Consider the following 20622-nt stretch of genomic DNA (forward strand, 5'->3'; position numbering starts at 1 on the left):
GTGTTATGTAGAATCAGAAGGAAGGACAGCAGAGCTCATTTCACTGTGGGGTGGAGGAAGGTAGATGGATGCTCGTGAGTATTTGCTTTTTGCTGCGCCTTTTCTTTCTTTTGGTCTTATTAGAAAGAGACTGAAAACCCGCCTTACTTTGAGGAGGGAGGGGCTGGGAGGGCGAGGTTGGGAGGATAGGTCATCGGGATAATCACGCATTCTCTCCAAAGGGAAAGAACCTGAGATTCAGGCCACGCTGGGCGTTTTCCTCCTGCAGGTGAGTTTGAGACAGGGGGACCCTGTTGTCATGATGGCTTCGTTGCTTTCCTGCTTGGGAGAAATAGCAGGATGGAGCAAGCATTAGTGTATGTATGGAAAATATATTTACACCTAAAGAATAATTGTGTCCATGGATTAATGGTAGATTTTGGTACACGTTCCTCATAGTTTTGGTTAATAACTGCTGTAAAAAGTGTTCTTAGGATAAAACCAGTAAGACAGCGGTGTAAATCGGGTCTGCATTGCTAAACAGAGGGCTGACCCTTCTCCAGCTGGGTCCCTGTCAGGCTGTGAGCCCAAGGGCAGGAGCTTAGCTACCACTGCCCAACACTTGGGATTGCGCAAGCGTTCGCCAGGGCAGTGTTAACTTCTAAGTGTATATAAATCTATTAAATAATTCTCAGTTCCATAAAGGTGCATTTGATAGGATATGTGGTAGTGAACTTTATAACATTTTTTTCCTTTCTTTAATTTCTGCCGTTATTTTTACTGATGAAAACCAGAAAGTGAAAGAACACCTTAACCAGGGCATGAAGTTATTGGGCTTTTACTGCCGGTCCCTTTTGAGATCACTTGATGATTTCTTTTGAGGGTCGCCTAGTTTTGGTTTTTATTCCTCTCTGTTCTTGCGCATTTTCTTTCGCAAGCTTCAGGAGGATAAATTAGGAGTTGATTATTGTTTTAGCCTTGAGATGGAAGTCCTTTGTTTCCTTGCCGTCTCATCCATCATGTAGTATGTAGCCCTTTCATATTCATTCATTCATCTGTTATACCTACTCAGTGAATTAGTCAATAAACATGTAGGTTCCTCTTATTTGTTAGATACTGTGCTGGGATGCAAGAATAAGAGCTGCCTTCAAGAGGTTACAGTACAGGGAGACAGAGAGTCCGAGAAAGAAATGCAGGCAAGGAGCTCGAAATTAGAACGGAGGTCAGAGCAGGCTCCCTGGAGGAGTTGTACTTGGGCTGGGAGGTGAGAGGGCACGCTAGCTAGACCCGAAAGCTGGGGACGGGCCTTTGAGGCACAAGGGATCGTGGAAGCATGAGGTTTCGTGGCCCAGTCGAGAATTCGGAGAAGTTCTGTGTGACTGGATCTATGAGGATACGTGACAAAGACTGCGACTTAAAGAGATGAGTGAGGGTCAGGTCCTGAAGCAGTGTGTGTTCCAAGCCCACTGTACTACATGTAATACAAGACGCTGTGAGGAAAGGTTGGTTACTTTAGCATAAGGGTGTGTTGTAATAAACTTGTCTTTTTGGGGTAATTTGCAGCAGTGCGGAGCAGAGTTTTACAGTTCTGTGGAAGTCTAACCCATCTGGTCTATGCACACGATGATCTAATTGGGAGTGAGGTCTGTTAGGGTGACGTTATTACAGGAACTCCAGGCTGAAAATAATTCTCAGGTGCCAGTGCCTGGCTTCTCTTCTCCTGTTTTCTGTAACCGTGTTTCAGTTGGTGCGAGCGGTGGGGCAGAAGTCAGCGGGGGGTCGGAGACAGAGCCCTGTGGCCGCTGGTTCTGTTCTCTGAGTTACAGAGAGTTTTCTCGAATGATTGAGAAAAGTCGTTTGCTGTAAAACATAGAATAAAGAGTAATCCAGTGTTACAGATTTTTGAGTGTGGTGAATGCAGTATCTTAAAGCATTTGTTGAATGAACGGCCCAGTAATACGTCTAAATGATCTGATTAAAATTTAATCATAAAAACGAATTTTCTACAAGAAAAAGAAAGCTAATCTCTTGTGTGGTTATGTGATGGTTACACCCTAAAAGGTTACCTGTTAGATGAAACTCCACACTAAAACGTTTGGTTATGAAAGCTGGGTCCTGCAGTCCCCTTTCCCGAAGGCACTACGCACAGGTTGACTGTCGCGTGCAGTCTTTCCAAAAGAGAGTTTGTCAGAAAGCAGACTCAGGCTAGTATGGGCCGGGGAGCCGGGCGCAGAGCAGAGAAGCAGGTGAAGGAAGACGGTCCGGCTGGCTGGCCAGGCTTTCAATTGGAAACTATTTTCCGTCACTTCTGTCAGTGTTTTTGAGAATTGTTCATTGTGTTTGACCAATTCAGTTCTATCTACAGTGACTTTTTTATTTCCTCAAAAACAATACGTTCTTTCTTTTACATACCTGCTAATTGGGTGTAGTCACAGCTCATTGTTCTTCCCTCCCAGGTGGTGCTTCCTCCTGGGGCCCAGCATTCTGATGAGAAAGCTGCTGAAGAAATCATCCTTGATGACGACGAGTGTCCTCTACAGATCTTCAGGGAGTGGCCGAATGACCGAGGTGAAGAGTAATCTTATTTGTCCAAGACTTACCTCTGTGATGCGTTACACTCCGACTTGAAATATTAGTCGTTTAACTTACTGGAAGGTGTAGGAAGGTGCGCGTGGCAGTCTTTTGAGGGCTGTTTGCTGTGCAGGTTTCTGCCCCCTTCTTGGACTTGCTGGGTGGTTCCTAGGGGGTCCCCGCATCCCGAGGGCCGCTCTCTGCTGGTGGGTCTAGTGGGAGACCTGGCACAGACCGTTTTGTGGCAGCAGGAGTACCGTGTCCTGAAGAAGCTGGACTTCAGCCCCGTGTCAGGACGTGGGAGGTGGGTGTCTGTCAGCAGCGGGATCCTTTCCCTGCCGACCAGATGGACTGGTGATGTTTGGACAGATTTGTTGTGATAGGGAAAATAGCCTTCAACCCTAAATACCGTCTAGTAATTTAGTCATTTCATATAATGAATCCAGACTTTTCACTATCGAAACGATTTCTCCTAATTACGTCAAAGCAGTGAGGGTTTAAAGGTATGTTTTTTATGAAATAGAGTTTTCTTGCTTTCAGATACACATCTTAAGCTACCTGTCGCTCTGTGGAGGGCCTTTGCGTTAATAAAGACATAAAAACTGACTGCCAGTCACATTTGCGTGTAGACCGCGAGTTTTAAACATACACTTGCTTAGTACCTTTTCTCGACAGTATAAAGCTAAACTTTATTAAAGTCAGATTGCTTTGAATTCTGAGTTAATTCAGTTGAATTAAATAAGATCAGGTTAACTAAGAATGCATGTGTGTTTGTGTGTGCATGTGTTATTACATGTGTGTATGAGTGTATTTATTGATCATAGGGTTCTTTACCAATAGAAACATTCATTTATTCTGAAACTGGAGTGTTGTCTTTCATGCATGTGATATGCTTGGGAGGGGGTTAATTTAAAATAATTTTTGGAAATTGCTTGCTAGAGTTTTCAAGAACATGTCAAGAGAGTAGTATTTCCTCTGTTGAGGGAAAGTGTAAATTGGGTAAAGCTTTTGCTTAATTATTCCCTGGGAGATGTTATTAAATTACATTTTCTTGATAAATCTTTGAACAGTTGATTGCCAGTCAGCTGGCCGTCTACACTCACTTGAGTCTGGTTGCTAATTTACAGTGTTACTGTTCTAGGGATTTTAGTCTTTCAGCTGAAGAGGAGGCCACCAGACTACATCCCAAAGAAAAGCCAGAAGCACATGGATGGGAAGCCGCTGCACGGGAAGGAGCGAGTTGATGGGTCTGGCTACGGCGCTGCACTCCCACCGGAGAAACTGCCCTACCTCGTAGAGCTGAGCCCAGGTGAGAGGTGTTACCAGTGTACATTCTCAGCTTTACATGTTGTTCTTTTTAATGAATGTTATTTTAATTGGTCTTTCTTTTGACTGACAACCTTTTTAAGATCATTTATTTAAAAAAGTAACCATCATAAGATGGTATTCATTAAAAAAAACAAAAACCCTTAATTAAGGTTATAGGATATGTATATCTATATGTATATGCATTAAAAATAAACTTCACCTGCACAGAAATAAATACTGAAAAACAGAATTTTAGTGAATATAGAGAATTTAAGAAGTTTAAATGATTTACTCCCTTTTAACTTTTTTTTCCAAAATAACCCTGTAAAATACTTAACTACTAAAAATGAGAAGCTGAAATGTAGTCCTCTTAGGACAGACGTCATGGAGGCAGGTGTGTGTGTATTTATCACACTGTTGCTTCATGTATGAACAGTGTCAAAAGAATATTTGTAAATTTAATTACACCTAAGAAGTCCACCTGTAAGAGGAGCGACATTTGCTTAGTTTTAAAATTATAATAGACTAAGTTTGTGTTCACGTTAGCCTTCTAACTATTTCGTTTGTTGAGCTCTCCTCTCTTAAGCTAAAGCTGTTGTTAGGACTTAGCATCAGGTAGAGACATACATTGACATTCTTAAGGAAATGCTTGATACACGCGCGTCGTATGCAGTGTACGTATTTGTACGCATATTTAATATATGTGTGACACGTTTGTTTACTGTTCAGCTGAACTGTATCATTTCTTATTTATTTGGTTAAAATGATGGTATGTGACCTTTATTGTAAAATGCTGTGAAGAACAGAGTATTGTCCCTCCCACCCAGAACTGCTTTTTAAATAGAGCTCAGTAAGTAATTATAGAAAAAGTGAGCTAAAAACAGACTGGTTATGTAGATAATCTGTGTTTCCTTGGGCGGCAATTATGTTTTTCTCTTTGATTCCTGAGTATGCATTTTTGTTTACAGGATTATAACTGATGATTCGATGTGGCACTTGTGGTCCAGGGGTCTCCATGGCACAACTGGGTTGTGTTATATTGGTACAGGGAAAATGCTGTTGTTTTGACTGATACTCCATAATTAGTAGTCCGTGGCCGTGTGCTGCAGGTAGTGGTTTTTATGCTTAATTATGTTTGAAGGTTTCTTTAAATTGATTAGCTGTTTATGAGGAAGATGTGAGTGTTGCCTTGCCTCTCAGTTCTCCAGCTGAAAAGTTCATGAAACTTTGGTTTTCTCACAGTGGTTTGCAGACATGATTAGTGGTGAGGGCTTGGTGCTCAGTGGTCCGAGGCAGTGAACGGCGACTGGAAGACAGCCATCTGTTTTTGAACTTAGAAGTTTCTAGGATCATCTTTGGGCATTGGGTCTGCCATTCAGGATTTTTGAGAACAGGAGTCTTAACCCAGAGAGAGTTGATGAGTAGCGCCTGACGTAGGATGATTTTCAAATGAATAGTGGAAAGTTGACTTGGTGGGCAGCAGAGACAGGATGAGAATTCATCCATTTACTTCTTTGACAAGTACTTACTGACTGCTTACTATGTGTCAGACACTGTTCTGGACCTTGGAGATGGGAGCACACCAGCAAAGCGGATTAAGCCTGGCCGTGGGAACGTAGATTCTAGTGGGAATTGGCGTTCTGACTGCTTGCTTCATCCTTACGGCCTCCCGGGTAATAAAACAGAGAGAAATTTTTTGTCGGTGTAAGAAACTGATGGATCCGAGATAAACGCTAGCTGTGTCCTACTGGTTACCCAGTACTGGCGACAGCATCTATCAGATGCTTGTTAAAACATGGCTTCCTTCACGGCCCTCTGCCACTTTAGCCAGCGTTTACCGAGCTGCTGCTTTAGGCCGTGCAGTAGGTACACAGGTGACTCAGGTGGCTTCCAGAGAGACTCGTGGTCCGAATAGCTGGGCAGCCGGGGCCCCCGTGAGTCTGACGCGCCCGAGCGCCTGGGCTGCCTGCTGGAGAGCTGCAGCGCTCCGCAGGTGCCTGAAGTTCAGCTCCGCGCAGCACTCGCAGGTGAGCAGGTGACGGTGGGGGGGATGCGGGAAGGCCCGGTTGCCGGCCGGGGTCTGTCTCACTCCAGAGCTGTTCTCTTCACCAGGTCACGCTGTCTTCTTAAGGTGTCGCTGCTGACCGAGCCCAGTCAGCACGCGGAGTGAAATGGACTTAGTTTCCCTGTGTTCGTGGATGCTGACTTGTTACGAGCGACTGTTTCCCTGGACACGTTGTCAGCCAAGCACGTGTCCTCGGGGTTGGGCCGAGGTCCTGTAGGTGTCGTTGGAGGCTTTTGAGATGTGGGCGGGTGCTTCCACTGTCTTTTGGAGGGACGGGGGTAGAAGTCGTTTTCGTCCCTTGCTCTGGGTTGGGCTGTGCTCCGCAGGGAAGGGGTGGGGTGGGTCTCCCTGTCACGGACAGACAGCTGCTCCCCTGCTGCTCGGGGACTCCCTGTCAACTCAGTGTCCCCCTCAGCAATGTGCCCACGCCGCGCGGAGCATGGCTGCCGTGTCCTCCAGCCCAGGGCTGGGGCGGGACGTGCCTTTCCCCCTGGACAGTCGCCTCCCTGCAGCTCACCCTCTCCTTCTCTCCCCTGCATGCGTCTGCATGGCCTCCGTCCGCCGCTGCTGCCTTCACCCGGGTCCCGCGCGTGTGTGCGCGCCCCAGGGAGAAGGGGTCGCTTTGCCTGCTACGGCTGGCGCGCTTCCTGCTACTGTCTCATCTCGAGCACTAACAACCTCGCGGGCAGAACAGCGGTAACTGACCAGATGCTGGATGTGTTGGCTTTTCAATTAATATAAATAACTTTTCTTAAGAGTTTCATGTACTTTCATTTTATCTCTATCTAGTTAACTCTTCCGTATCCAGGATTCATTTCATTTAATAGCAGCTTATTTTGCAGAAATGTCCGGTGTCTTTGTTCAGGCTAAGTTTTAAGTGGGAATTTGGACTAAAGGAGGGAGAGAGCTGTTTTCCTGTCCTTCGACCCTGTGCGCCCCCAGGAGGAAGAGGGGGAGACACGGGGGGGGAGGAGGTGCGGATGGGGGTGGGGGAGGAGGACAGAAGGAGAAATGGGGGTGGTGGGTGGGGGAGGGAGCGCCGATCGGGGCCACGTGTCCGGTGACGCCAGGAGGCTGAGAAGGAAGAGGCCGCCACCCACTTAGTGCCGCTCGTGTCTGTATCGTTCTCGCGAGGCGCTCGCTGCCATCGTGAGCAGGTTTAGGGTGTCCTTGGCCTCGGCCTGCCCTCCTGCTTGAGATCATTTCTGGTTGGCGCAGCTGGACCTTCTTACTTGGAACTTGTTTCTCAGATTTTGTGCATTAGCATCTGTCATCTTAAATAGTACATGGAAATACTTCCTTTGTCTGTTTTTATATTTCAAGTGTCATTTTTTACATGTCGATGTAACAATCAAAACTTTCTTGTATATAAAGTTGACTCAGCCTTTCGGCATCTTATCAGTTTGTTGAATTTTCTCCAAACTGATCATACAGGTTTTCATTGGATATTAACCAAACTTGGAGTTTTAGTTTTTTATTCTTTTAAAGAAAAATGGAAACAAGGGATATTTAGTACCTATTTTGATATAATACGTAAGTAGAGTCTAAGACAGGTTTCTGTTGTTATTTTATTCCTGAAAAGGATTCCTTAATGTTTTCACGTGTTGGTTACTTTCACACTGTAAAAGAATGGAGCAAACAGAGAGACGAATACGTTTCCTCTTTTACCTGGTATGTACCGAAAACAGTTTCTTCCCTGTTGTACTGGTTCGCTAAAACGTAAGCGAACGGAAGCTCTCTGGGGGCCAGGACATGAGCTTACTTTCTCACCGCAGACCTCTGGCGTCCGCGCGGCGCCTGGGACACGGAAGCGCTGGTCAGCACTCCTTAAACGCGTGAGTCCCCCGCCCTCTGTTCGCAAGCGGGCAGCCAAGAGACGCCCCAGGCCGTCGTCCACCCAGCTGCCCAGAGGCAGAAGCAGGCCTGGATGTGTAGACATGCTGTGCAGTGACACCAGAAGTGTCCTGAAAAACGTTCTCAGGCTTTGCTCAGAGTCATCTATTTTAAGTGCGTCCCAAACGTTGGACATTTGACTGGTTGTTGCATATTCCGTTTGGTAACCCCAAATGGTATTCTAACGCTTGTGCAAGCCAGGAGAAGGAAGAACATGAGTATCGGGAGGTGTAATTATATACGCACAAAATAGACTCTGAAGATTTGCTTCTGGGTGGGGCAGGACTAGGCAGGGGCCGGGTGGGGAAGGGTGCGGGTTCACCGGGTCCTTTTTGTGCCTTTTGAATTTTGCACCATATGAACGTGGTACGTATCTTTAAGGCAAAAGTATGAAATATTTCTAAAAAGCATTTAAAGCCTCTGGAAGAAGCACTCGTCTGTGTGGTAGGGTTACTTCGGAAGATTTATCTCCGCCTTCAGAGGCACTGCGGATCCATTGTAGCTCTCAAGTGAGGAGAGATGTGCTCCGGTACTTAAGCCAGAAATAGAGCATTTGTAGAATCCCTGTTGTGGAAGGGGATAAAATTTTAAGGTTTTTGTTTTAAGCCACAGTTTTACACGTTTGTTACTGCCTGTGAGGTGACTGTGCTCTTACTGAGGAGGGGCCTTGGATCTCCAAGAAGCTGTCAGTTACATTGTGAACGTTACTCGCCTCCGTTTCTGGGTTCTGCCCGAGGTCCCAGAACTCTGTTTTATCTGCCACGTGAGTGGCCACTGTTTAGGTTATTCAGGATATACCTGTAAAGGTATCTTTGTTTTCTATTATTACTGTGAAGCAGAAAGAAAGAAGGGATTGGGAAGGTTTATTTCTGATCCGTCTGTCGATAGATTTCTGTCACAGAGAAAGGAGAGACTGAGAACGTTTGTATCTCTCCCTTTCTTTTTATATTTCTAAATTTGTGGATGTAAATGTTGATGCAGAAAAGTATATAATACCCATTTATTAGCTCACAAGGTACCCTTCAGAAGCATTCAAAATTCAGAAGAAAGCGAATGTGGATTTTTCTTTCACCCCTAAACAGACATATTTTTCATGTTCTTCTGGTTTTTAAACATTGTGATTGAAACAGTTGTTCTTGATCACTTCTTTGCTTCTTTTGCTTTCTTTATAATTCATTCGTATAATTCTGTGCGAGACCGTGTCGCATTATTCTGTTCTCCGCATTTTTAGTTAATAACTCTTCACTGTTAATACGTTAACGCTTTATTGAGCGCACGCTGCACTGAGCACCAGGTGTGGAGAGATTGTTCTAAAGACCTAGCCGCCTGGGAGCTCGGGTGGGAGAGGTGAGGAAGCAGAGACCCTCACCGGACATGGCCAGTGGGCTTGAGACGAAGTGGCTCTTGGTGCGGTGGGTGCCGGAGAGGGTGCTTCTTGACAAGGACCGTCCTTAGGCTGCCTGTGGTGTTTACAGCCAGCAGAGTGGTAAGCATCCCTCAGGGATTTGGGCTCTGCAGGTCTAGAAGGGAACTGAGTCCTGTCCAGGGAAAGCCCCGCGTGACTCGGAGGCCCCGTTTTGGATCAGTGCTTGGAGTTGAAATAAAGTTGTTTAAACGAGGCTTCAGCTGCCAGCAGATCTGATGAGGATGAGCTGTGGAGCGACGCAGACCCGGGGCCCGGCGTTCAGTGCCTGTGAGACGTGTGTCTCTCGAATGCTGCTTCAGTCTCGTCTTACCTTCACCCAGGTCCCAGAGATCGCTGCAGACCTGTGGTTAGTGTGTGATCTTGTGCACTCTCAAATGAGCAACCGTTCTAACAGCTTGCACACCCATGTTCCTGGCGTCTTCGGTCTGTGAGAGTTGAGACCACACTGCACTAAGATTTTAGCAGTCTGCACTCTGTGTACACTGCAGTGTTTACACTCCTGATCCTGGGGACTAGAGATCTTAACTGCAGCTCGGTGAGCGATTCTGAAGTCGCTGAGGCTCTGGGGCAGCGGGGCCTGCACAGCATGGGCACAGCGAGGCTGCTGCCGTCACGGCCCTGGGACCGTGTCCTGGCGCGTGAGTGCCGAGGCCCGTGTCCCCCGGTGCGATAGCGCTGAGATCAGAATGACCCTCTGTGTTAGGTGGGTTGGGTTGGCAGGCGAGGAGAGGAGGAGCCCATCCGGGGGTCAGTGGGCAGGGGCCGCGGCTCTTGTGGTCCCCCAAAGCCAGCCCGTCAGACAAAGTGATGGCAGGCAAGGGAAACATCTCAGCAGTTCCCGGAAGTATGAAATGACACAGAAGTAAAACCCAGGCTCTCCCTTTGTCCTTCACCCCAGCTCCACTCCGTGGACGTGAGCACTTTTCACGGCAGTTCTTAACTGGAGCTTCCTGCCAGGGGTGGCCGTCAGAATCATGTGGGGACACGCGCTGGGGCCTCATCTCTGGGGTCGGTCTGGTCCCGAAGGTCCAGGGTGAGCTGGGAGGTCACACTCCTTCCATCGGTAGCTCCGCTGTGCCTGGCGGTCTGTGAGGAGGTCCGGCCTGGAAGGAGCGTCTCCCTGTCTTCTTCAGAAGGTCCGGGGTGCCCTGGGAGGTCACACTCCTTCCACCGGTAGCCCCGGCGGTCTGTGAGGAGGTCCGGTCTGGAAGGAGCGTCTCCCTGTCTTCTTCAGAAGGTCCGGGGTGAGCTGGGAGGTCACACTCCTTCCATCGGTAGCTCCGCTGTGCCTGGCGGTCTGTGAGGAGGTCTGGTCTGGAAGGAGGGTCTCCCTGTCTTTAGAGTCAGACACAAGTCCAGGACCGTGTGGTGGGGAAACATTTTTTTCTGTGATAAGAAAACGTCGGTATGAATGACAGTGTTAGTACCTTGAATTATATTTTAAACAGAAGCTGATGTGCGTATCTTACTTTGAATTTTGTGTATTCAGTTACTTAAGTTGCATGATATAAATTTGGGGAGTTCTTTGAACAGAAATCCTGAGAATTGAGAACAGTAGTGTTGCTTCAAAGGTAACCTGTTGTTTGCTTGTTTGTTTCAAATAACATGATGAGCACATGCGACTTGGCTAGTGAAGCCCTGTCCTTCTCTCGTCGCAGATGGTTCCGACTCCAGAGACAAGCCAAAGCTCTACCGCCTTCAGCTGAGTGTCACTGAGGTTGGGACAGAGAAGTTCGACGACGGCTCCATCCAGGTGCGTGTCCGGCTGCCTCTCTGCCGCTTCGGTGGGTCACAGGGCAGCGTGTGGGCCTGCCGCGCCGCGGGTGAGTGGAAGGGAGGGAAAGCCTTTGTATTTAATGGAAGCAGCTTGCTTGCTCTGGGTCACGTCTCTCTGCTTCATCGTGAACAGAGCAGAGTGTGAGTGTCTGTCCCACTCCCCCCCAGACCTCCAGGGCTGTTGCTTTTCTCCAAAAGATGGTGATGGTTTTATAGGTTGTTTCAAGATTACGAGATTAAGGGGGATAACGTAAGTGGAATTGCCTGTCACTGGGTCGCACACGCAGTAGGAGGCATTCAGTGAAGTATAGTTAAAATGTTAGCTGAGCCACAGTGCTCAGGCTGGATTAGAGCAGAGCTTAGCGTGCCTGTGCGTTGGGAAGGGCAGGGCTGCTCGCCTCCTGGGGCTTGGGCGTGGGCAGATGTCCCTTCTCTGTATTCTCACTTCTCAGTTGTGGCATGAGGGGCCCGATGACTAATGTCATTTCCAGTTCTAACCCCGTCCTCAGCACAGCAGTAAAACAGGTGAACAGGGATTTGTAGCCCTGATGGTCTGTGTAGATTTACCCATTAATTGTCTAATATTCAAGATGACCACGTTTTGTTTATTTTTTAATAAATTTGTTTATTTATTTTTGGCTGCGTTGGGTCTTCTTTGCTGCTCGCGGGCTTTTCTCTAGTTGCGGTGAGCAGGGGCTACCCTTGTTGTGGTGCGCAGGCTTCTCAGTGCAGTAGCTTCTCTTGTTGCGGAGCACGGGCTCTAGGCTCATGGGCTTCAGTAGTTGTGGCATGCGGGCTCAGTAGTTGTGGCACATGGGCTCAGTAGTTGTGACTCGTGGGCTCTAGAACGCAGGCTCAGTAGTTGTGGCTCTCGGGCTTAGTTGCTCCACAGCATGTGGGATCTTCCTGGACCAGGGCTCGAACCCGTGACCCCTGCACTGGCAGGCGGATTCTTAACCACCGAGCCACCAGGGAAGCCCCCATATGCTTTTTAATGCAGAGTTGTGGTACCCCTTAAATCAAGCTGCTGGATGGTGAAAATATTCAAGTTATTTTGACAGTGTTTATTTAATTAATAAATTAAGGGAAAATTCCCTGAAAGCACCAAAAATCCAGAGTTTATTAGATTATATTTATCATAAAAGAGGGACTTACAGTCTTAAAATTCAGTCTTTAAATCCTCTGTAGTTGGTGATGGACGTTCCTTTGATTTTCCTTCCTTTCAGTTGTTTGGTTCAGGAATCGAGCCCCATCACTGTGACCTCACAAACATGGATGGAGTGGTCACGGTCACGCCGAGGAGCATGGATGCCGAGACCTACGTGGACGGGCAGCGCATCTCGGAGACGACGATGCTGCACAGCGGGATGAAGGTGCAGTTTGGGGTGTCCCATGTGTTTAAGTTCGTGGACCCCAGCCAGGACCACGCTCTGCCCAAGAGATCCGTGGATGGAGGCCTGATGGCGAAGGGTCCCAGACAGAGGCCTGGGTAAGGAGCATCCGTCACTTTAAGAATTCCAGAGTGTTGTGATCGTGCTGAAAATGAAGTGAATTCGCCATAGGTTATGTGTTTTATTGTCTTTTCAAAGTCTGTGGTTTGTGGTTCAGGTTCTTGTTGATTTGGGTTGGTTTCAGAGAAGAAGAAGAAGAAAGAAATGTCTTGACTTCATCTTGAAATTGGAAGTTGTGGTTGGTTTTTACTTTTAAATTTTGTTTTTTACCTAATACTTTTTTAAAAATAAATTTATTTATTTTTGGCTGCGTTGGGTCTTCGTTGCTGCGCGCGAGCTTTTCTCTAGTTGCCGTGAGCGGGGGCTACTCTTCGTTGCGGTGCGCGGTCTTCTCACTGCGGTAGCTTCTCGTTAAGGAGTATGGGCGTCACGTGTGCGGGCTTCAGTAGTTATGGCGCGCGGGCTCAGTAGTTGTGGCTCGCGGGCTCTAGAGCACAGGCTCAAGAGTTGTGGCACGTGGGCTTAGCTGCTCCGTGGCATGTGGGATCTTCCCGGACCAGGGCAGGGCTCGAACTCGTGTCCCCTGCATCGGCAGGTGGATTCTTAACCACTGCGCCACCAGGGAAGCCCTAGCTGATACTTTAAAACAACACTTTATTTGAATTATGGTGTTGTGTGTTATGAGCCTTACATCACCGAGGTGCTTTTGTTGAGGTGTGCCTTCTCTGTTACTAGTAGTGAAGCACGTTGTTCTTTGTTAAGGAATTCAAGGTATTTGGCTCCACCTAGTGCCTGTCTGAGGACTTGCAACGTGGGCCTGGTGCTGGAAAAGGAAACTCCTTACCGTCTGGGAAAACTTCTCTGAGGGGAAGGGAATAGGACTTCCTTTTTGATAACATTTTGTTCATGAATATACTGCCCGGTGACTATTACCCGTCTTACAGGTTGCTAGGGTGTGGATCTTGGGAAGACAGGGGCAGTAGCTTCTCCCCGGCCCTGCTGAGAGCACAGACGTAGCATCCCAGGGGTGGCGCTCCTCGTTCCTGTGCCGTGGTTTCCTGCGTGAAACCGCGCAGAGCTTCCACCTGGGGCCACGTGGGGATCGTTCCCGTTCCCTCGTGCTGGCCCTTCGCTAGCTCACTGTCGGCACTAGGAGTTCTACCCTGACGGCTGCTGCCAGGCAGTTGAGGACGTCTTGGCCTCTCTTCTCACTCTGTCCACATTGAATCCTGGCGGTGGAGAAGGGTGAAGGGCGGTCGCGGTTGGTGCAGATAAGACGTAACACCACTCCCGGATGGACGCTCTGTGGTTCGCGCATGTTCGCGTCAGCAGGGTGGATGTAGGGACTGCCGTGCGGGTGTGGGGATCTGACGTCCCAGCGTCTCGCCTTCCAGTGCCAGGGTTCAGCAAGTGACCGAGCCCTTCGTCCCCGAAAGAACCGGCGTGGATCTGTTCTTCACAGGAAGGTCCCTGTCTCCATCTTTAAACTGGGCGCGCGATAAACCCGTCCTTCCCTACTGTGTCTGGCAGGACCAGGTTGTTTAAATTCCTTTCTTCAGGTTGTATTTGTTTATCAGCCGTCTCCCCATTTCCTGTCTCTTGTCGTGACCTTCCCACTGGCTCTTCTCTTCAGCAGATGGTCTTGCTGAAAGGGTTTCCATGTTAATTAGCAGCTTTCCTTTGCCCCATTTCTTCCTTTCAGAACCAGACAACTGGACAGGGTAAAGCCCGCCTGCTTAATAGCCTCACGCTTATTCCTCGGAAGTTTCTCCAGAGAACTTACCGTGTGAGCAGTTCTTCTGGTGTGGTGTGTATCGTCTATCAGCAGTGCCTACGATTACTGCCTCTTATTTGCAACTGGGCTTTACTTCTAGGTTTTGTATCATATTTATTTTGATGGTGTTAGTTGGTAGTGTTACTGTCATAAACACAGTTCTACAAACTGTCTCTGTCCCACTCTTGCAGTCGGCGCTTCAGTTTTGTGGGCGATGTTTTCCTGGGTGAGAACATCCGTCTCCTACTGCTTTTTGCCTTAATGGTTCCTGCTCTGGAGGCCTGCGGTTGTTGATTCTTGTCTTGTCTCTGGCTGAAAGCAGAGTTCGTGTAAGGACATGGAGAACATCTCACTGAGGGGTAGGGCTGCTGTGACATTTCATTTTTATTACATCTTTTTCCTGCAAAACTAGTCAAAACTGCTTAGTGGTTGAATATACCAGTACTTACACGTACATCCATAAAGTAGAACGGACTTTCCTTTTTTATAAAAATTAATACTGTTCTCATGTTAAACCATTATGCAGACTTCTAGGTAGATAACTCAGGTATTCCTTTTTTTCACACATGTATGTATATTTCTTAATGAGCTATAATTGGCGTATTAGTTCAGGCGTGTGACATAGTGATTCAGTATTTGTATGTATTGTGAAATGATCACAGTAAGTCTAGTTACGTCCATCGCCACACGTAGTTATGCAGTTTTTTCCTGTGATGAGAACTTTAGATCTCCTCTTAGCAGCTTTCAGTTATGCAGCACAGTCTCAGGAAATGTAGTCACTGTGCTGTGCATTACCTCCCCAGGACTTAATTATTTTAAAACTGGAAGCCTGTACCTTTTGACCCATTTTGGCCTTCCCCCCACCATCCGGACACCCCTGCCTCTGGTGTCCACCAATGTTTGTATCTGTGAGTTTGGTTTTTTTGTTGTTACTGTTTTTTTATATACAGTTTTCAAAGGTCACTTCCCATTTACAGTTATTACAAAATATTGGCTCTGCTCCCCACGTCGTACAACATATTCTTGAGCCCGTGGTACACCCGGCGGTTTACGCCTCCCATCCCACAGCCCCTGTACTGCCCTTCTCCCCACCCCCGTCGTAACCACTAGTTTGTTCTCTGTGTCTGTGAGTCTGCTTCTTTTTTCTTGTATTCACTAGTCTGTTGTATTTTTCGGGTGGTATCTGTAGGATTTGTCTTTCTCTGTCTGACTTGACTTAGCATAATGCCCTCCAAGTCCATCCATGTTGCTGCAAATGGCAAAATTTCATTCCTTTTATGGCTGTCTTGTTGTTCTAAGTTCCACATGTAAGTGAGATCATATGGTAATTGTCTTTCTCTGACATTCCAGTGAGCACAGTTTCTTCACATTCCATTCATGTTGTCACAAATGGCAAGATTTCCTTCATTTTTATGGTTGAATAATATTCCTGTGAGCGTGTGTACACAGACACAGGCGTGCGCGCACGCGCGCGCCCACACACACACACTCCCACTATATCATCCTTATCCATTCTACCATCAGTGGACACTTAGGCTGCTCCCATGTCTTGGCTGTTGTGAGTGAGACTGCAGTGAACGTGAGGTGAGGATATCATATCAAGTCAGTGTTCTCATTGTCTTCGGATATACACCCGGAAGTGGGATTGCTGGGTCATACGGTAGCTCTTGTGTTAATTGTTGAGGAACCTCCGTTACCGGTCTCCATAGTGGCTGCACCGATCTCCATTCCCACCAACAGTGCACGAGTGTTCCCTTTTCTCCACACCCTCACCAACACATACCTCTTGTCCTTTTGATGATGGCCATTCTGGTAGGTGTGAGGTGATGCCTCCTTGCGGTTTTGATTTGCGTTTCCCTGGTGATTAGTGACGTCGAGCATCTTGTCATGTACTTGTTGGTGATCTGTATGTCTTTAGAAAATGTTTATTCAGATCCTCTGCCCGCTTGTTAATTGTTTTTTGTTTTGGGAGGCGATGTTGTTACTGAGTTGTATGAAGTCTTTATATATTTTGGATATTAACCCGTTATCAGATATATGGTTTGCAAATATTTTCTCCCCTTGCACACATTGCTTCTTCATTTTGTCGGTGGTTTCCTTTGCTGTGCAGAAGCTTTTAGTTTGCTGCAGTCCCACTTGTTTATTTTGCTTTTGTTGCCTTTTTTGTCAGATGCAAAAACTCATCACCAAGACTAGTGTCAAGGAGCTTACTGCCTATATTTTCTTCTGGGAGTTTATGGTTTCAGATCTTACTCAAGCCTTTGATCCATTTTGAGTTAATCTTTGTGTTTGGTGTAAGATGGTGATCCATTCTCATTCTTTTGCACGTGGCTGTCCAGTGTTCCCAACACTTTTTATTGAAGAGACTGTCCTGTATGTTCTCTGTCATTGTATATTCTTGGCTCCTTTGTCATAGATTAATTGACCATATATGTGTGGGTTTATTTCTGGGCTCTCTATCCTGTTCCATTGATCTGTGTGTCTGTTTTTAGGCTGATACCATTCTGTTCTGATTACTACAGCTTTGTACAATAATATAGTTTGAAATCAGGGAGTGACTTGTTCTTTTTCTTTGTTCTGTCTCAAGGTTGCTTTCACTACTTGGGATCTTTTGTGGTTCCATAGAAATTTTAGAATTGTTCTATTTTTGTGAAAAATGCCATTGGAATTTTGATAGGGATTCCAATGAATGTATAGATTGCCTTGGGTGGTATGGACATTTTAACAATATCCATTCTTCCAGTCCATGAGCACAAAATAACAAATATCTTCCATTTATTTGTATCTTCTTCAGTTTCTTTTATCAGTGTCTTGGAGTTTTCAGTGTACTGGTCTTTCACCTCCTTGGTTAAATTTATTTTTAGGTGTTTTATTCTTTTTGATGCGGCTGTAAATGGGATTATTTTCTTAATGTCTCTGATATTTTATTACTTGTGTATAGAAACACAACATATTTTTGTTATTGGTTTTGAATAACAAATTGGCTTATTCTAACACATAATGTGTTAGATGTGTTAATGTGTTATGTGTGTTAATGTGTTATTCTAACACATTTTTTTAGTGGAGTCTTTAGGGTTTTCTGTATATAACATCTTGTCATCTGCAAATAGTGACAGTTTCCCTTATTTTCTGATTTAGATGGTTCTTATTTCTTTTTCTTGCCTAATTGCTCTGGCTTTGTTGAATAAAATTGGTGAGAGTAGGCGTCCTTGTCTTGTTCCTGATCTTAGAGGAAATGCTTTCAGTTCTTCGCTGTTGAGTGTGATGTTGACTTAGGTTTGTCATACGTGGCCTTTGTGATGATGAGGGATGTTTCTTTTGTGCCCTCTTTGTGGAGAGTTTTTATCACAAATGGCTGTTGAATTTTGTCAGATCTTGTTCTGCATATGTGGAGATGACCGTGGTGTGCCGCGTTGGTGGATTTGTGGCTGTTGAACCATCTGTGTGCATCCCTGGAATAAATCACACTTGATCATGGTGTATGAGCCTCTCAACAGATGTTTTAGGGCTCTTTCTCCCCTTCGGTTGGGCCTCTCTCGTGAACTGGAATAAATGGATTGCATTCACCCTTCATTTCTGCCAAAGAGCTGTAGCTTGCCTCAGATTATTGACTCTTTGAAATGAGATTTCGTTTATATTCTCAACTAATTTTTCATAATGATAAGTTTAACAGTTTTGGTATTTTTGAGATATTCTTAAAAACTGTTTAGAATTACTCTGGATCTAATTATTGACATTATCAAAAATTTCTCCATTTCTTTATTTGTAGCCTAATGGTGGTATCCGTGAGCTTTTAAAAAACCATCAGCTTGGCTTTCAGGCAGGAGTCAGCTGGGCCTGTGCCTTGTCTTCATGCCCACTCCACCCCCCCACCCCACCCCAGCCTTCCCTGAGCCCACACGTGGGCTCCTGGCGCCTCAGGTGTCGGCGCTGTGTTCACACACCCCGGCCTTCCCTGAGCCCACACATGCCATTTGCCACCTAGAGAGACTCACTGACGGAACAGCTTTCTCTGTTTTCCTTTATGCTTCCTTTCAATTTTTTGTTATTAGTTTTCAAAAAACTGATCTCAAAAAAGGGAGAAGACTCAAGTCAATAGAATTAGAAATGAAAAAGGAGAAGTAACAACTGACACTACAGAAATACAAAAGATCATGAGAGATTACTACAAGCAACTCTATGCCAATAAAATGGACAACCTGGAAGAAATGGACAAATACTTAGAAATGCAAAACCTGCCAAGACTGAACCAGGAAGAAAGAGAAAATATGAACAGACCAATCACAAGCACTGAAATTGTGACTGTGATTAAAAATCTTCCAACAAACAAAAGCCCAGGACCAGATGGCTTCACAGGCGAATTCTATCAAACATTTAGAGAAGAGCTAACACCTATCCTTCTCAAACTCTTCCAAAATATAGCAGAGGGAGGAACACTCCCAAATTCATTCTACGAGGCCACCATCACCTTGATACCAAAACCAGACAAGGATGTCACAAAGAAAGAAAACTACAGGCCGATATCACTGATGAACATAGATGCAAAAATCCTCAACAAAATACTAGCAAACAGGATCCAACAGCACATTAAAAGGATCATACACCATGATCAAGTGGGGTTTATTCCAGGAATGCAAGGATTCTTAAATATACGCAAATCAATCAATGTGATAAACCATATTAACAAATTGAAGGAGAAAAACCATATGATCATCTCAATAGATGCAGAGAAAGCTTTTGACAAAATTCAACACCCATTTATGATAAAAACTCTGCAGAAAGTAGGCATAGAGGGAACTTTCCTCAACATAATAAAGGTCATATATGACAAACCCACAGCCAACATCATCCTCAATGGTGAAACACTGAAAGCATTTCCACTAAGATCAGGAACAAGACAAGGTTGCCCACTCTCACCACTCTTATTCAATATAGTTTTGGAAGTTTTAGCCACAGCAATCAGAGAAGAAAAGGAAATCAAAGGAATTCAAATCGGAAAAGAAGAAGTAAAGCTGTCACTGTCTGCAGGTGACATGATACTATACATAGAGAATCCTAAAGATGCTACCAGGAAACTACTAGAGCTAATCAATGAATTTGGTAAAGTTGCAGGATACAAAATTAATGCACAGAAATCTCTTGCATTCCTATACACTAATGATGAAAAATCTGAAAGTGAAATCAAGAAAACAGTCCCATTTACCATTGCAACAAAAAGAATAAAATAATCTAGGAATAAACCTACCTAAGGAGACAAAAGACCTGTATGCAGAAAATTATAAGACACTGATGAAAGAAATTAAAGATGATACAAATAGATGGAGAGATATACCATGTTCTTGGATCGGAAGAATCAACATTGTGAAAATGACTCTACTACCCAAAGCAATGTACAGATTCAGTGCAATCCCTATCAAACTACCACTGGCATTTTTCACAGAACTAGAACAAAAAATTTCACAATTTGTATGGAAACACAAAAGACCCCGAATAGCCAAAGCAATCTTGAGCACGAAAAACGGAGCTGGAGGAATCAGGCTCCCTGACCTCAGACTATACTACAAAGCTACAGTAATCAAGACAGTATGGTACTGGCACAAAAACAGAAAGATAGATCAATGGAACAGGATAGAAAGCCCAGAGACAAACCCACGCACACATGGTCACCTTATCTTTGATAAAGGAGGCAGGAATGTACAGTGGAGAAAGGACAGCCTCTTCAATAAGTGGTGCTGGGAAAACTGGACAGGTACATGTAAAAGTATGAGATTAGATCACTCCCTAACACCATACACAAAAATAAGCTCAAAATGGATTAAAGACCTAAACGTAAGGCCAGAAACTATCAAACTCTTAGAGGAAAACATAGACAGAACACTCTGTGACATAAATCACAGCAAGATCCTTTTTGACCCACCTCCTAGAGAAATGGAAATAAAAACAAAAATAAACAAATGGGACCTAATGAAACTTAAAAGCTTTTGCACAGCAAAGGAAACCATAAACAAGACCAAAAGACAACCCTCATAACGGGAGAAAATAGTTGCAAATGAAGCAACTGACAAAGGATTAATCTCCAAAATATACAAGCAGCTCATGCAGCTCAATAACAAAAAAAACAAGCAACCCAATCCAAAGATGGGCAGAAGACCTAAATAGACATTTTTCCAAAGAAGATTTACAGACTGCCAACAAACACATGAAAGAATGCTCAACATCACTAATCATCAGAGATAGGCAAATCAAAACCAGAAAGAGATACCATCTCATACCAGTCAGAATGGCCATCACCAAAAAATCTAGAAACAATAAATGCTGGAGAGGGTGTGGAGAAAAGGGACCACTCCTGCACTGCTGATGGGAATGTGAATTGGTACAG

General features: G+C 45.4%; 1 protein-coding gene across 12 annotated transcripts in view; it reads left to right on the forward strand.

The window, feature by feature from the left end:
- Positions 1-20622, forward strand: part of AFDN (afadin, adherens junction formation factor) — a 138853-nt gene that overhangs the window by 59936 nt on the left and 58295 nt on the right. For all 12 annotated transcript variants that reach the window (XM_033836593.2, XM_033836597.2, XM_033836595.2 and 9 more), the window contains exons 7-10: positions 2436-2547; positions 3692-3859; positions 10901-10995; positions 12245-12507. In XM_033836593.2, the coding sequence (XP_033692484.1) occupies positions 2436-2547; positions 3692-3859; positions 10901-10995; positions 12245-12507 (638 nt within the window). The remainder of the gene's footprint in view (positions 1-2435; positions 2548-3691; positions 3860-10900; positions 10996-12244; positions 12508-20622) is intronic.

This window comes from Tursiops truncatus, chromosome 12, assembly GCF_011762595.2.
Source record: "Tursiops truncatus isolate mTurTru1 chromosome 12, mTurTru1.mat.Y, whole genome shotgun sequence".
NCBI lineage: Eukaryota > Metazoa > Chordata > Mammalia > Artiodactyla > Delphinidae > Tursiops > Tursiops truncatus.